The sequence below is a fragment of the Chrysochloris asiatica genome, unplaced genomic scaffold (genome assembly GCF_000296735.1).
Source record: "Chrysochloris asiatica unplaced genomic scaffold, ChrAsi1.0 scaffold00168, whole genome shotgun sequence".
In the NCBI taxonomy this organism is placed as follows: Eukaryota; Metazoa; Chordata; class Mammalia; order Afrosoricida; family Chrysochloridae; genus Chrysochloris; species Chrysochloris asiatica.
In genome coordinates this window covers 889,119-905,790 of record NW_006408686.1, presented here as the reverse complement: position 1 = coordinate 905,790, position 16,672 = coordinate 889,119, and the positions used below count along the sequence as shown (strand labels likewise).

General features: G+C 51.0%; 1 protein-coding gene across 2 annotated transcripts in view; it reads left to right on the top strand.

The window, feature by feature from the left end:
• The window catches only part of MARK4 (MAP/microtubule affinity-regulating kinase 4), a 43,593-nt gene that overhangs the window by 2,531 nt on the left and 24,390 nt on the right, over window positions 1-16,672 (top strand). For both annotated transcript variants that reach the window (XM_006871341.1, XM_006871342.1), the window contains exons 2-8: window positions 2,240-2,440; window positions 5,227-5,280; window positions 5,515-5,563; window positions 7,027-7,092; window positions 7,175-7,245; window positions 8,164-8,220; window positions 12,837-13,073. In XM_006871341.1, coding sequence (XP_006871403.1) covers window positions 2,240-2,440; window positions 5,227-5,280; window positions 5,515-5,563; window positions 7,027-7,092; window positions 7,175-7,245; window positions 8,164-8,220; window positions 12,837-13,073 — 735 coding nt within the window. The remainder of the gene's footprint in view (window positions 1-2,239; window positions 2,441-5,226; window positions 5,281-5,514; window positions 5,564-7,026; window positions 7,093-7,174; window positions 7,246-8,163; window positions 8,221-12,836; window positions 13,074-16,672) is intronic.

Sequence of the window (16,672 nt, the reverse complement as noted above, 5' to 3'; positions counted from 1 at the left end):
CTCACTTTCCTCATCTGTAAACTGGGCTTATAAAGACTTCTTTCTCCTTTTATGGCTCAGATTGGTGCAGGGGGTGGCTTTGAGCACAGCTCACCCCTTTTTCCTCTCCCCAAATCTTGTCGAAGACTTGCTTTTCTGTCATGGGGGAAGAGTCTTTAGAATCTGAGGTTCTCCTTGAAGACCCCTCCTCTGCCACTTGGTTACTATGACAATAGCTATGTGGGGTCATGCTCCCCTACACCAGGTTTTAGGGCCCCTAGCACCCAGCTTCTCCCTCTCCAGAGGTTCCTTAGCAACAGGCCCAGTAGTGTTGGGGTGCCAGCCAGGCAGCTGGTGGTGCTGCCTCCCACCCCCAGCCCCTGGGGGCTTTATCACCCACTGCCCCCTGCACTTCTTGCAGTGGGGTGCCAGAGCACCACCAGGTGGGTCCCCAGGTGCCACCTGGCGTCTCAGCGGAGATGGGCAGCTTTATCAGGGCCAGAATCTCCACTTGCCTTCCCACCGGCCCTGGGAGGAGGCCTGGGATTGTGAGCTCTGCCGAGAAGGGAGCTCATTGGAGCCATGCTAGCATGCCTGGGTTTGACTCCCTGCTCTGCTCCACCTTCCCTTTGACCTTGGGCAAAGTGTCTCATCTGCCTGGGGTCCTCTCTGCAGGATGGGGCGATCATTGGACCCCCACGGGAGACTTGAGCAATGGTGGTTGCTGTCACCCAGTTGTAGGGGACATCCTGCTCTGCTACCTGTGATTGAAATGCTCGAGCCTCGGCCTTCCACTCTGGAGTATGGGGTTGCAGATGTGTCCCTTGCTGGACTGCTGTGGGCTTTGAGTGTGGCCCATAGCAAATGCTGCCTCGAAAGGGTGACAGTGATATGGGGGCTTAAGGCAGCATGAGGGTAGGGGGAGAAGTGAAGAACCTCAGCCCCCCAGGTGCCATCTGCTCCCCTCCACCTGTGTGACCTTGGACAGGTGACTGCCTTTCTCCTACCTATAAAATGGGGTGGTAGCTGCACCTGTTCTCCAGGGTTGTTGGGAGGCTTGCAAATTGTAGCATGTGGTTTGCATTCCTTACACGTGTCCTGGCAGGGAGGCAGACCAGGGTGCTCAGGGCCACCTGGCCACCTCTGACCCTCAGTTCCTTTTGTCCCCCTGCTTTTGCCCACACCCTGGGCCTCAGCACTGAAAGGGCGATGTCATCCCTGGGACTCACAGTCAGGACAGGGCAGCTAGGAGCAGGCTGATGACCTGCAGGGGAGAGAAGCTGCGGAGGGACAGGACAGTAGGAACAGAATGTCATTGGGGACAGATAGGACCAATGGTGTGGGAGACAGTGGGTCAGGGCTACAGTGTATCCTGTAAGTGTCTCTTACAGCAGGAGGGGGACAAGGGCTGGAGTGGGTACTTAGGACAGAGGGAGATTTGGAAAGTTCTGTTGGAAATAATGGTGTTTGGAATAGGGTTTAGGATGAAAAGCTAGGAGCAAATTGGGAATACAATACTGACTTTGGGTTGGGACTAGAATTTGGGGAACAGAATAGAGCAGTGATGGATTGAATGTTGGGAGCGGTGGATGTGGATGTGGTGAATGTGGGGACAGGTGGTGGTTGACTTGGTGGCTGGTAGGAACAGTGGTGTGGGGTATGGGGACAGGTGGTGGTAGGGATGGAGTGTGACGACAGGTGATCACAGTGATGGGGTGTGGGGACAGGTGATGGTTGGGGTAGAGTGTGGGAGACAGGTGGGGGCGGGGTGGAGTGTGGGGAACAGGTGGTACTTGGGGTAGAGTGTGGGGGACAGGTGGTGTTAGGGTGGGGTGTGGAGACAGCTGATGGTTGGGGACAGGTGGAGGTAGGGTAGAGTGTTGGGGACAGGTGGGGGTTGGGGTAGAGTGTGAAGACAGGTGGGGGTGGGGTGGAGCATTGAGCCCAAATTGAGGTCACTACTGGGGTTGAGAGCAGCCTGGTTTGGAGGAGAATCTTGTGGAGAGAATGTAGTCATTAGAACAGGAAGTTGCAAGTAGACTGGCCGAGGGAGCAGTAAAGAGGCCTCCATTGGTCTTTGTACCCACATATGTTTATTCTTAAAGACAACTTGAGGATAGATAATGGGGGACCCCCGGCATCATGGTCCTCCATGATCTGGATTAGAAAATGTCTACGAAGGACCAGCGTCCAGGGCTGGAGTTAAGTGGCCCAGCAGAACGCTGGCCTCCACCTCACATTCTGCTTTCCCCCCATCCAGCATGGCACCTTGGGCAGTGGCCGCTCCTCTGACAAAGGGCCATCCTGGTCCAGCCGCTCCCTGGGTGCCCGCTGCCGGAACTCCATTGCTTCCTGTCCGGAGGAGCAGCCCCATGTGGGCAATTACCGCCTGCTAAGGACCATTGGGAAGGGCAACTTTGCCAAAGTCAAGCTGGCTCGGCACATCCTCACTGGCCGGGAGGTGAGTGTGGGGATGCAGACGGGGCTTGTTTCCCAGAGCTGGAGACCTAGCTCAGGCCTCAGTTTGCTTTGGGACCTCAGACAAGTTCTTGACTCTCTCTGGGACAGAATGGAACATTTGGGATGGTTCCAGAGCTGTCTCTTCAAAAGAGTGCCCATTTCAGGCATCCCTGACGTTGTTAGGAGAGTCCTCCAGTGCCACGTGTTATTGTTGTTAAATACCTTCCAGCTGGTTCTGATTCATAACAATTCTGTATAGTGTTTCCGAAGAGGAGTTGGTGGGTTTGAACTGCCGACCTTGTAGTTCACAGTCCAATGCTGATCATACAGCGCCACACCAGAAGTCCGACCCTGGACCATCCCCCAATTTTAATGATGGCCCTTGGTTCCACCAAATCTTCCCATGCTGTTGATGAGAACTCACCAGGTTTAATGGCCTTGAATTCTCAATTACATCCCTACTGCCCTGAACTCCCTTTCTTGGTTGGGCATATGTATTGAGAAGTATGGAAAGATTTTGAAAGAAGGGACCCATTCAGACCTTGTAACCCAGATGGGATGCGTTTCACTCACACTTAAAAAAAATATAGTGGGTGATTTTCTGTTTCCTCTGTAGTCCTTTTCAGCCTTAGAGCAAAGTGACTGGAGCCATTTGTCCTGTGTTAGACGGACTCTTCTGCTACGTGATTCACACAAAAGACACTTGGCCCCAATGGTTTTATGGGCCGATTCTACCAAACTTTAAAATGTATGTCAATTCATCCAGACACTAAAAAGATGTGATGTGCTTGTTTGACCAGGAGAGCAACAAAATTACAGGCCAATCTTACTCAAGAACTTAGATACAAAATTCTTAAAACAGAACTTCAGCAAGTAGAATCTGGCAAATTGGTGAAGAAAGATGTATGGTGACGAAGCTGGGTTTATCCCAGGAATGCAAAATTCTTTCCCATTTGCCAATTTATTCATGTACTTTGCCATGTTCGCAGATTAAAGGAGAGAAAAAGCCATCTGATCGTCTTGATACTGGCATAAAAAGCGTTTGACAAAATTAAAAACCCATTCGTGTGAATATGCAGAAAGCTAAAGGACCCCTCTCCCCCACAAAGAACATGTTGTTTCCCATATGTGGATTTTTTTTTTTTTTTATGATTCCAGGGGTTTCTAAGAGGATTGGTTTTTAACAGAGTTGGCCTCCCAGGGGAAGAATTCTTTAATGTGGGGATTTTAAGGGCATTGTCCCAAAACCGTTTGCAAAAACTAGAAACCTAGGTCTGATTGAGGAGTCCCTGGGAGAGGCAGACAGTTACTGTGCTCAGCTTGTAACCGGAAGAATGGAGTTTCCAATCTACCCAGTTGTTAAGTGCTGGCAAGTCAGTTCCGATTCATAGCAACCGTGTATAAGATAAAGCTTCCGAGACTTTAAACCTTCACAGAAGCAGAAAGCCTCATCTTTCTCCTGCGGAGAAGCTGGTGTGCTCAAACTGCTGACCTTGTGGTTCGCAGTCCAGCGCTTATTGCCTGGAGCCATCGCACTCCCAGGTCCACTTAGAGGAGCCTCATAAGAAAGAACTGGTGCTTACTTTCTGCAAAACGAACCATTGGAGCCCCGTTGGAGCACAGTTCTCCTCTGACACACTTGGGGAGGTCACCATGCATCGAAGTCAACTCAGTAATAACTTGTTTTTCAGGGTTGGATTGAGACTTTTTGTGGCCTCTTAAAAGATGAAAAATCAAAACTCACTGCCATTGAATTGATTCTGACTCCCCGCAGCCAGTGGGACAAAGTGGGCCAGCCCAGAGGGTTTCCCAGGCTGTGAATCAGCACAGTAGCAGACTGCTATACCTTTTCCCCTTGGAGCAGCTGGTGTCTTCAAACCAACCTTTTGGCTTGCAGCCCTGCGCTGTAACTGCTGCGGCACCAGAGCCCCTTAGAGACTTGAGGCCTCTTACTGCTGAAAAAAGTATGGTGATCACTCAGTGTAATTAAAATAAAACTCCACTCAACTGTAGTGTGAATGGAAGGAGAGTTTAGTAATATCCCAATTTTTCCCTCTGCAGTTAATGGTAATATGCTCTCAAAAACCTGTTTTGTTTTGTTGTTTTTTTAAAAAAAAAAGCATTTGGCGTTGGAGAGGTAGACTCTTACCAGACGCCTGAGTGCAAATCCTGGCTCACTGCTTACTAGCCATGGAGCCATGGCCAAGTGGTGAAATGCTCTGTGCCTCAGTTTCTCTGTTTGTAAGACAGGAATGATCCTGGCAAACATCGCATGGTTCCAGGACTCAGTGTTCTTTGGGTGAAGCGTGTAGTCCAGGGCCGGGCACATAGTGTTGTTGTAGTTAAGTGCTGTCAAGTCAATTACAACTCATAATGACCCTGCAATGGGTTCCTAAGGTGCGGCTGGTGGGTTTGAACCACCTACCTTGCAGTTAGCAGTCCAGTGCTTATCCTACAGCGCTACATGTAGCGAGGGCTTGTTACAGTCTTTATTTCCAGCTCCATCGTTTGTGTATTAAGAACAAATAGATGCTAGATGCATGATCTGAGACGTCCTCACATACTCGCAGGCCCCACTGTGGAATAGGGGGATGTTTCCCTATAGAAGAAGGGGTCATAGCAGAGACAGGGAACAGCATGTAGATCCTGTGCCTCCCACCTCCACCAAAGTCCATCCTCTAAGACTAGCTGGGCTTGAGGGCACTCTTTTTGAGAGAGAGTGAATGGTCTGAGCTAGGAGGCCTTTTCTAAACCATTGACCCTTCTTCTCTCTCCCTCTGCCTCCAGGTTGCCATCAAAATCATTGACAAAACCCAGCTGAACCCCAGCAGCCTGCAGAAGGTGAGGCCCAGGGAGAGGGCGGGAGGGGACCAGGTCCCTGGGCCAGCTGGGTGACCCGCCCAATCCCTCCTGCTCATGCCCAGGTGTGGAGATAAGAGGGTGGGTGAGTAACAAGGCCTGTGGGCCTCCAGGTGTGTAAGAAGGTGGGAGGGGGCCCAGGTGTGTGAGTAAGAGGGTTCCCCAACCACCCAGTCTCACCCAGCCCTGTTTGTCTTCCTCTCTGGCCACACCCAGCTGTTCCGAGAAGTTCGCATCATGAAGGGCCTAAACCACCCCAACATCGGTGAGGAGGGAAAGGGAGTGGGCGCCAAGGCAGACCACCATCAGCTGGGGTACTTGGAGAAAGGAGAGTCCTCAGGGGTAGGGTGGCTGGCAGTTAGTATAATTAGAGAGATCTGGTTTCTCATAGTGTCATCTCTGCTTACTGGCTGTGTGACCTTGGGTAAGCCACTTAACCTCTCTGAGCCTGGAGAGCTGGAGCTCAGAGGGCCTACTTCAAAGTCATGGTGAGGATTGAGAAAGGTCATGCATGCAGGGCTAAGGGATGCGATTTGGCTCCGTCGAGTAGACTGGAGAAAGAGGAAGACCTTCTACCAGCTGGATTGACATAGTGGCTGTAACAGTGGGCTCAAACAGCGACAGCTGTGAGGATAGTGGAGGCCCAGGCAGTGTCTCCTTCTGGTGTGCGGAGGGTCACTGTGAGTCTGGTATCTAGAACAGCATACTGTCCACCTGGTCTTGTGGTCATCAGTATCATCGCTGTTCCTGTTAGGCAGAGGGGAAGAGAGGCGTCTTCACTGAGTGGGGGACAGTAGAGTTAGCCTGGCCTGGATGTGGCTGAAGGGAAGAGCCCAGATGGCACAGTGGTTAGGCATTCAGCTGCTAACTGCAAGGTCTTCAGTTCAAACCCATCAGCTGCTCTTTGGGGGAAAGCTGAGACAGTCGGCTTCCTTAAAAATTCTTCAAACACATACACTCAAACCAAAAACATTGTCATTGAGTCCATTCTGACTCTTAGTGACCCTGTAGGGACCTGGTGTGACGCCGTAGGATAAGCACCAGCCTGCTAACTGCAAGGTCTGCAGTTCAAACCCACCAGCTGCTCCTTGGAAACTCTTTACAGGGTTGCTATGAGTCGGAACCGTCTCAGCGGCACTAAACTATAACAGTAGCCGAAGCAACCCGGTGCAGGGTTACTGAGATTGCCAATCTTGCCTAGAGCAGAGAACTTCACCTTGAGGAGTGGCTGCTGGGTTTGAGCCGTTGACCTTGTGGTTAGCAGTCCAGTGCTTATCCTGCAGAGCCACCAGGACTCCTGAAAGATTATATAGCCTTGGAAACCCTAACGGGCAGTTACTTCTACTCCGACCTGTAGGATCGCTGTGAGTCAGAAACCACTCCCAGCGATGGTTTGTGTTTGTGTTTGTGTTTTTGGATGTGGCTCTAGTATTGCTTCCTCGTTCCGTAATCAGTAAATAGTAATTGCGTGGCTTCTAGGGGCTGGGAACAGTGGGAACAGAAGAGGTTCAAATCCCTGGCCTCATAGAGCTGACGTTGTAGTGAGCGAGAACACAGTAAAGGTGTGTGGGGCAGGGGCCGAGGTGTTTGGAAATTTTTGCCACCGGTCAGGAGCCAGCCACTGTGAGGGTTCTTGAGGTGGGTGGGGAGGTGCTGTGGTTGGCATAACTGCAGAGTCACTGAGTGGCTGCAGTGCCTGCCTGCCTCACCTCCTGCCACTGATTACAGTGAAGCTCTTCGAAGTCATCGAAACTGAGAAAACGCTGTACCTGGTGATGGAATACGCAAGTGCCGGTGAGGCCCCCCCCCCCAACTTCTGTGCCCCTGCCCTGCGCCCCCATGCCCTGACTTGACCCTCATGACCTTTGCCCTGCAGGAGAAGTGTTTGACTACCTCGTGTCACATGGCCGCATGAAGGAGAAAGAAGCTCGAGCCAAGTTCCGACAGGTCAGAGTCAAGGGTAGGGTTGAAGGTGTTCTCTGTACCTGGGGGTGAGGGTCTGAGAGGTGAGCGTGGGTCTGGGCTGGCTTAAGTCGGGATGGTGGGGAGGATGCAGGGTTGGATGTCTGCACGGCTGGGTGGATGGCAGGAGAATGCTTAGGCACCAAGGGGCCCAGGTTTCGGGTGTGTGGGGGCATATGTGGATGTGGAGGCTCACAGGTGCCTGGATGGTGTGTAGGAGTGAAGATCAGGAGCTGGTGGGAGGGCAGGGTGAGTGGGTGCCCAGGTAAGAGGGTATGTGGCAGCCCAGCATATGGGGAGGTGGCACATGTAGGGGGTGTAAGTCCATGTGGGTTAAACCATGCCAGTGGAGTGTCCAGGGGGCTAAGACGGTGGGAGGGAGTCAGGTGGGTAAGTCACACGGTGGGAGGAAGCCCAGGTGCGGGTACCTAGGTTGGTGGGTAGGAGGGTATGCAGGTGTATGGGCAAGAGGGACTCAGGGTGCCCAGGTGTATGGAAGGCAGCCCAGGTGCGGATCTGCAGGTTGGTGGGTTTGAGGGCCTGAAGGTGCCCAGGTAGCAGGGGGAGGCCTGGGTGTTGAAGGTGGGTGGGAAGGTGCCCACCTGGGACTGTCACCTGCCCTGACAGGAGGTACTGACATGTTGGGGCTACGTCACTGAGTTTGCTGATGTAAAAAGGCCAAGAGAGAGCCAGTCCTAAGGTCCATGGGGTGACATGCGGGGCCCCTGAAGTGTCTCTGCTGTGACTGAATTGGAGATGGGGTGGGGTGGAGGCCTTTGGAGTTTGGGCCTGTGCTGTGCCTGAGGAGTTCCGTTATGAGTGGATTTCTGGGGTCCCTGAGGGATCTGAGGGCCACCAGTCAAACTGGCTTTCTTTCCCTTCCTTCCCCTCCCCCACCCCCAGATTGTATCGGCTGTGCACTATTGTCACCAGAAAAACATTGTACACAGGGACCTGAAGGTAAGTCTCCTGCCCCACGGTGACCTGAGGGACCCACAGACCCCCACACCTCCCCTCAGTTCCCTGCCATTTCCCGCCCCCAGAGTCCTCAGATTTTCCCAAGCTTTTGTGGCAAAAGCAAGGCCAGCAGACTGGGGGTGGGGTGGGGTGAGGCGTGGGAAGTAGGGGTGGGGACAGGAGGCGTGAGCAAAGGGGGACAGACACAGAGTGTCCTGGAATGGTCTGAACTGTTACATGGGTATCAGACAAGGCCATTGGGTGTGAATAAAGAGCTGCTCGTTCTCAGAGCCTTTGGGCCCTTGGTGTCTGGGGCTTTAGAACATTCCAGAATCCTTGGGCATTTAAATTGTAGAGCAGCACTAGGGTCCTGCCACCTTCAGAGTCTTTAACTCACAGGAGCCCTGGAACTTGAGGTGTTTGAGGGGTGTCTATACCAGAAATACCACAGCGTGTAAGGGCTTTAACCGACGGAAGCATGTTCCCTCACACTGCGTGTTTGCTGTTAAGTGCCTTTGAGTTGGTTCTGAATCACAGTGATTCTGTATAGGGTTTCTGAGATGGCAGCTGGTGGATTTGAACTGATATCCGTGTGGTTAGACTCCTGCTATTAATTGTCATTAAGTGCCTCGAATTGGTTCCAACTCATAGTGACTCTGGATAGGGTTTCCAAGGAACAGCTAGTGGGTTTAACCGTTGACCTTGCAGTTAGCGAGCAGTTCAGTGCTTATCCTGCAGCACCACACCAGGGCTCTCATAGTATAGGATGTTACAAGAGTAAATTCAAGGCGCTGGCTCTAAGGGAACACTCTCTCTGTTGGCTCTGGGGAAGGTCCTCATCTCCTTTCAGCTTTTGTTCCTTGGTAATCTTCTTGTGGCCTGGTATCAGTCTTCCCCCACCTCTCCTTGCTTCTTTGTGCCTGATCCGTTCTTTTTATACCTCAAAAGTGATTGGCTTTAAACCCACATTACACTGATAAAGCTTCATTCATGTAACAAAGAAAATCCTGTTCTCGAATGATAGTCTATCATTCGTTGTAGCCACTGCTATTGAGTCGATTCTGATTCATGATGACCCTATGTTGTTGTTATTAAGTGCCATGGAGTTGATTCCGACCCATAGCGACCCTGTGTAGGGTTTCCGAGGAGCAGCTGGTGAGCTTGAACCACCGACTTTGCAATTCAAACGGCTTTGCAGTCTGGCCCATTAACCCGCAGCGCCACCCCAGGCCTCCGAATGACCCCATAGGACAGGTTAGAACTGCTCCTTAGGGTTTCCGAGGACGTCGGTCTTTAAGGGGACAGACAACCTCATCTTTCTCCCTCAGAGCAGCTCATGGATTAAAACTGCTAACCCTGTGGTTAGCACCCCAGTACTTAGCTTCTCTATGCCACCAGGCTTCACCCCACAGGTATGTTGTTGTTGTTAAGTGCCGTCGAGTCGGTCCCAACTCATAGCAACCCTGTATAGGGTTTCTGAGGGGCAGTCGGTGAGTTTGAACCACCGACCTTGTGGTCAAATGCTTATCCCACAGCGCCACACCAGGACTCCTTCCCAGGAACAGAGGTGAGAATTTATAGTACAGGTTTTTAGAGAACACAGACCCAAACGAAACTCACTGGGTGTCGAGTCAGTTCTGACTCACAGTCTCGTAGTGACCCCAAAGACAGAATAGATCTGTTCCATAGACTTCCAAGACCCATCTGCATAGAAGCTACTGCCCCATCTTTTTCCCACTGAGCAACTGGTGAGTTCGAAACCACCTCCCTGTCATTTGACAGCCGAGCACCTTACCAACTATGCCAGCAGGTATCAACAGGTATCCAAAATAAGGAGCCACTGAAGTTAGAGCTCAGCCAGGCACTTTTTGGGGGATCTCATCTGGTGATCTGGGCTCCCCCCCACACACACGCCTCCCACCTGGGGATAACCATACCTCTCAGGACTTTTCTTAGACCCAAGAGGTAAACACTTGGCTCAAATCAGATTGGATTGTCACTTCTTGAGCACTTGCTATGTGCTTACAGCTCCTTTGCTTAAGGGCCAGATGGACGTGCTTCTCAACCTGTCTCTGATGAAGACCCAGGCTTGTTTTATTGTGCTTATATTCCAACCCATGGTGGACAGGTGTTGTTGTTTGTTGTGAAGTGCCGTCGAGTCGGTTCCGACCCATAGCGACCCTGAACAGGGTTTCCGAGGCTGTAAATCCTTACGGGAGCAGAAAGCCTCATCTTTCTCCCGCGGAGCAGCTGGTAGTTTCAAACTGCTGACCTTGCAGCTCACAGCCTGATTCGTAACCACTATGCTACCAGAGCTCCTTATGGTGGACAGGTACTTTTCTGTAAAATAAAAAGGGTGACAGGAGTCCAGAGGAGATGGGTTTCTGAGGCTGTAAATCTTTACGGAAGTCGAAAGCCTCATTTTTCTCCCGAGGAGCGGCTGGTGAATTTGAACTGTTGACCTTGTGGTTAGCAGCCCAACATGTAACACACTATGCCACCAGACTCACTTTGCAACATTTAAAAAAAGATGTTCACAAATGAATTGCAGGGTGGGAGTGCGGGGAAGAATTATGGGGAAATGTCATGGAAAATAGTCATAGCAAATACAAGTTCTAACGTTATTCAAAAGGCTTAAAGTGTCACTGTCAGATTGTTCTAGAAGTTTCTAAATATTCACTCTGCACTTACCTCCCCTGCGCTGGGGTGCAGTCTTTACCTTCTGTTTGAAGATTATTCTAGAGGCAGGATGCCCCCTGGTGGAGGGTCTTGGAAGTGGCTAAACTGAATTTTGGCTGGGGGGGGGGAGCAAGTTGCTGCCCCATGGGAATCCTGGTGTGGTGCTGTGGGTTAATGCATCAGACTGCAAAGCCGTTTTGAACTGCAAGGTCAGCGGTTCAAGCTCACCAGCTGCACCTCGGAAACCCTATACAGGGTTGCTAAGGGTCAGAATCAACTCGATGGCACTTGACAAGTGGCTGCCCCAGAGGAATCCAGCCAAGGGAACCCATCCACCCAGACCTGAGGTTGGGGCTGGACTGTGGAGCCTCGAATGCTGAGAGGGGTCTAACTCCTGAACTACAGAAGTGTCGTTACATTCAGGTTTGCGGAAGCTCTAGCTGAAGTGTGTCTTTGTGTATTTGGTCCCTTTGCTGTGGCAGGGACTAGGAGTGATACAGAAATATGTGTGGAGGCAGGGAGAACCATGAGGGGACCAGAGGTGATTAGAACTAGGGAGGACCATGGGACAGGGTGACATTTTGAAGGACTGGTGCGTCTTATGTAGTCAAAAGGCTACAAGAGACAGACTCCTATCAGTATCTTCCCACTCCAGCTTGGAAATGACAGGCCTGGCGTGGAGCCTGACTTAGCCACGCTCTTGCTGTGGGCCTGAGGTGACCTTTATAAGCCTCCCTTTGTCTCGATTTGCAAAAACGCGCCATGGAAACAGACAAAACTGTGATACCCATGTGAAACACATATTGAACGCTGACTGTGTTCCAGGTGCTATGTGGAACACTGGACACTTGATCCCCTAACAGCCTATGAGCTCGGTGCTATGATGCTCCTCAGTTTACACACAGGGAAATGGAGGCACAGAGAGGTCTGGGAACCCACCCAAAGTCACACCGCGAGTGTCTAGTGAAGCTGGATCTTGACGCAGGGGTTCTGCCCCAAACCATACTCTGAACCCCACATTAGGCGGCCGGTCTTCTAAACGATACGACCCACAGCTGGTGAACGAAAGGAGAAGATTGGTTTTCTTTACTCTGGGTCTGCTGGATAAACTGAAGTGCAAAGATTGTAGCCAACGTAGCACTGCCGGGGTATGGAATAGTCTAGGCATTTTGTACGGGTTAACTCAGTTAATCCTCAGATGACCCTGTGAGGTTGTCTTTTGTCTGTGGATGAGGAGGGAGGAGTCCTGGTGGCACTGTGGGTTAAGCATTGGGCTGCTAACTGGAAGTTAGGTAGTTCAAATCCACCAACCACTCCATGGGAGAAAGAGGTTGCAGTCTGCTTCCACAAACCTGACCAGCCTTAGAAACTCCATGGGGCAGTTCTGCTTTGTCCTATAGGGTCACTATGAGTAGGAATTGACCTGATGACAGTGGACTTATGGGTTGTTGTTGTCAAGTGCCGTCAAGTCGATTCCGACCCATAGCGACCCTGTATAGGGTTTCCAAGGAGCAGCTGGTGAGCTTGAACCGCCGACCTTGCAGTTCAAACGGCTTTGCAGTCTGATGCATTAACCCACAGCGCCACACCAGGACTTATGGGTAAAGAGGAGGAATTCATGGAGAAGTGTAGTTAATGAATTTAGCTACTAGCAGAAAGGTTGGGCTTTGTGTCCACCTAGTAGTAGCGTCTTGGAAGAAAGACTTGGCCATCTACTTCTGAAAAATTAGCCCTTAAAAGCCCAGCCGAGCACCCATCTTCCTACTGTGATTTATGTGAGGTTGCCTTGAGTCGGCATTGAGGAGGAAACTGAGGCACCGCACAAAGCAGCAAATTCCTGTCCAAAGAGGCAGGATCAAGAGAGTCCAGGTGGGCCAGCTCAGACCCCACTGGTGGGCTTCGGCCACCAGTCCCATCCTCTGCCTTCTCTTTCCTCTCAGGCTGAGAACCTCTTGCTGGACGCCGAGGCCAACATCAAGATTGCCGACTTCGGCTTCAGCAATGAGTTCACGCTCGGCTCGAAGCTGGACACGTTCTGCGGGAGCCCGCCGTATGCCGCCCCGGAGTTGTTTCAGGGCAAGAAGTACGATGGGCCAGAAGTGGATATTTGGAGCCTCGGAGTCATCCTGTACACTCTCGTCAGCGGCTCTCTGCCCTTCGATGGGCACAACCTCAAGGTGCCGGCCGGGGCTGGGCATGTGACTCTTCTGCTTCGTAGTCCCTGAAGTCAGGCCCTCCCCACCCCCACCCCTACCCCATGTCTCCTTGAGGGGACCCGAGGGGCGGATTGACCTGAGGTCATGAAGTAAGACAAAGGTTGGAACCCAGGCTCCCACTGCCAAGGAGGCTGGACCAAGTGGACCATCAAGGGCTGTGGTAGAGGGCTGGGTCTTGGCAACTTCGGTGACTAAATATTGGCCACCTACTTGTCTGGACTCCTGGATTGTGAGCCACAAGGTCAGCAGTTTAAATCCATCAGCTGCTCCTTGGGAACCGTATATGGGGTTGTGTTGAGTTGGAACTGATTTTGACGGCATTAACGACAGTAACAGCACCACCTGCTGTATGTCAGGGGCTGACTTAGGCTTTGCAGATCTCACAGCGACAGACAAAATCCTTGTTCTCAAATATGCTACAGCGGGAGCAAACACTGTAAACCGGATGCTAAGTGAAATTACCCAGTGGTCTGTGGTTTGACTCCACCTAGAGGCACCTCGGAAGAAAGACCTGACTTCTGGTCTGCTTCCAAAAAATTTTAACTATTCAAAACTCTAAGGAAGCATGGTTCTGCTCTGCACACACGAGGTCTCCAGGAGTCGGAATCGACTCAAAGGCAGCCCATGATAACACGTCGTAGAACATTCCTCGGATTGGGCTGTCTGGTGTCTCTAATTCCATACATGTGGGACATCTCAGGCACAAATTCCATATCAGGAACTGCCTGCTTAGGGTGGCCTTGGGCAAGCGCATAATGATTTGTAAGCGGGTCAGGAAAGGCCTGGCTGAGCAGAGGGTACCAGAGCAGAAGTTTGAATGTAGAGAAGAAAGGAACCTTTTCTCACGGAGGCTTTGACCCCTCCAAGCCTCAGTTTCTCCCTCTGCTAATGCCCCCCCCCCATGCATAGGAGTGATTCAAGGACTCATGGACCCAAAGATGCAGAGTGCTTGCTTACCACAGAACCTGACCCTGGGAATGTGCTGGGGAGCTGGGGATCCGCTTTCATTAAATAATCATTGTGAACCCCAAAGGTGAAGGCAGGAGAGCTTGGGAAACGCTAAGCCCGTATTCCATCCTGCCTTCTAGTTTCTCCACCAGCCAGCCTGTCTCTATTGGGTCCTTGCTGCGTGACTGTGGGCAAGTCTCTCTCGGAACTTCACGTTCCCCTCCTGTAAGGTGAGGGCAGTAGGAGTACTAACTGCAGCCTAACTGGGTATGGAAACCCCTTCGCTGGGACCTGGCACATGACCAGGGTGTCACATGCGGGTAGTGGCAGCGGCAGTTGCAGTGACATCATTACACAGTCCTGAGCTCTGAATCCTGACTGTGTTTGAACCAGGTTCTGCTGTTTTCTGGCTGTGCAGCCTTGGACAAGTGACTTAATGTTTCAGGGCCTTAGTTTCCCCATCTGGAAAATGGGTATGGTAACCGAGCTTCCTAACCTTGTTAAGGAAAATGGTTGTGTGATACATAAAGCGCTTAGAAAACAAGTTTTCTGAAAAGCGAGGTTGTTGTTAAATGCCGTTGAGTTAGTTCCGACCCATAGCAACCCTGTATTGGGTTTCCAAGGAGTGGCTGGTAAGTTTGAACGACCAAATTGTGGTTCAAATTGACCTTGCAGTCCTGCGTATTACCCTGTAGCGCCACACCAGGACTCCCTGAAAAGTGATGATACTGTTGTTAAGTGCTGTTGAGTTGGTTCAGACCCATAGCAACCTTGTATAGGGTTTCCGAGGAGCGACTAATGAGCTTGAACTGTCGACCTTGCAGTTCAATCCAACTTTGCAATCCAGCATATTAGACCACAGTGCTCCACTGTGGTCTCCCTAAAAACTGATGTTGTTGTTAAGTGCCGTCGAGTCGGTTCTGACCCATAGCAACCTTGTATAGGGTTTCCGAGAAGCAACTGGTGAGCTTGAACCGCTGACCTTGCAGTTCAAACTGACTTTGCAGTCCAGCGCATTAGCTCGCAGCTCCGCACCAGGACTCCCTGAAACATGATAGTGGTTATTAAATATTCATGAGCTCTTGGGCTGCAGTGATCAGCAAACCAGGAATCTCTGGGGTACACATCTTCCAGCCCTTTGTGGAGAATGCTTTGAAAAGCAGCTCCCAGCCCAGTCCCAGCAGAGAGCTCCATCCCGAGAGACCCCCTGTGACCTGCCCCTCTGTTTTCTGTCACCTTTGGTTCTTTGAGCAGGATGCAAGGTAGGTCCTCCCCTCCCCTCTCCTCCCACATCTGCCGTGTTTTGGTACCTGGAATGTATTTAATTTCCCATAGTTTTGGTAGGACCCCTCATAAGCACATATAAATCATTGCTGCGTCTTTAGCCCATCAAGAAATTGTTGGTCTTTGAAAACACAGGCATACCTTCTCAGAGGGTTGGGATCAGAGGAGGGGGAGAGAGGTGGAAGAGAAGAGAGGATGGAAGGATACAAGAATGACGGTGGGCAGGATCTTCCCCCACCCCTTACGTCTCACTAATGTTTAAGTAGCTCTCGCTCCAAACCAAATGTGTGCTAAATGTTTTACCTATTCCCTACCTACGCCTCTCATGCACAGCCACCTCCCAGCCCCTCTCTTGTCACTGGAGACTTGTGCATTGCTATGATGCTGAACAAGATTTCAGTGGCGCTTCCAGACTTAAAGGGACCAGGAAGAAAGGCCTGGTGATCAACTTCCCTGAAATCAGCCCCTGGAGACTCTGTGGATCACAATGGTCCCATCCCGTTGTATGTGGGCTCACCGTGAGTCAGTATCTGTATCACAGCTGCTGACAAGAGCATATATCATTTATAACTGAGCAGCATCCTTAGAAGGCCTGGCACTATGGGATAAAGCACTGGACCACAGGGTTGGGTTGAACCACAAGGTCAGTGGTTCAAACTTCCCAGCTGCTCCTTGGAAACCCTATGCAGAATCTCTGTAATTGTTTCAAAACTGCATCAAGTACAATGTTACCATTTTACAGATTGGAAACTGAGGTCAGAAAAGGTGTGGGGTCTTGCTCACCTGGTCTGGGCTGTGGGTTCTGTCAGGAGTTGGGCAAAGATGAATGTGTGTGGAGTGTTTGTGTGTAGTATGTATGTGTGAGGTGTGTATGTAGTATGTAGGGTGTGTGTGTGTGTATATATATATAGTGGGTGGTATCTGAGATATGAGGGAGTTTCAGAAAATTCATGGAAAAACGTCTCCTTTCAATTCTCTTCTTTTTTGAAGCCTTCTTGTATGTATGTATTCATGTGTGTATGTGTAGTATGGGATGTGTGTGAGGTGTGTAGGATATGTGTATGTAGTGTGTAGGTGTGGGTGGGTATATGTGGAATGGAATGTCTGTATGATTGATGTTGTAAAGTTGTTGTTTGGTGCCATTGAGTTGGTTTGAACTCACAGCAACCCTGTATAGGGTTTCTGAGGCTGTACATCTTATTGGGAGCCGAAAGCCTCATCTTTCTCCCTCAGACTTACCCTCTAAGCAGGGGTAGGGAACGTGCAGCCCATGGGCCATATTTGTTGTTTTTGTTGTTAGGTGCCATCGAGTCGATACTGACCCATAG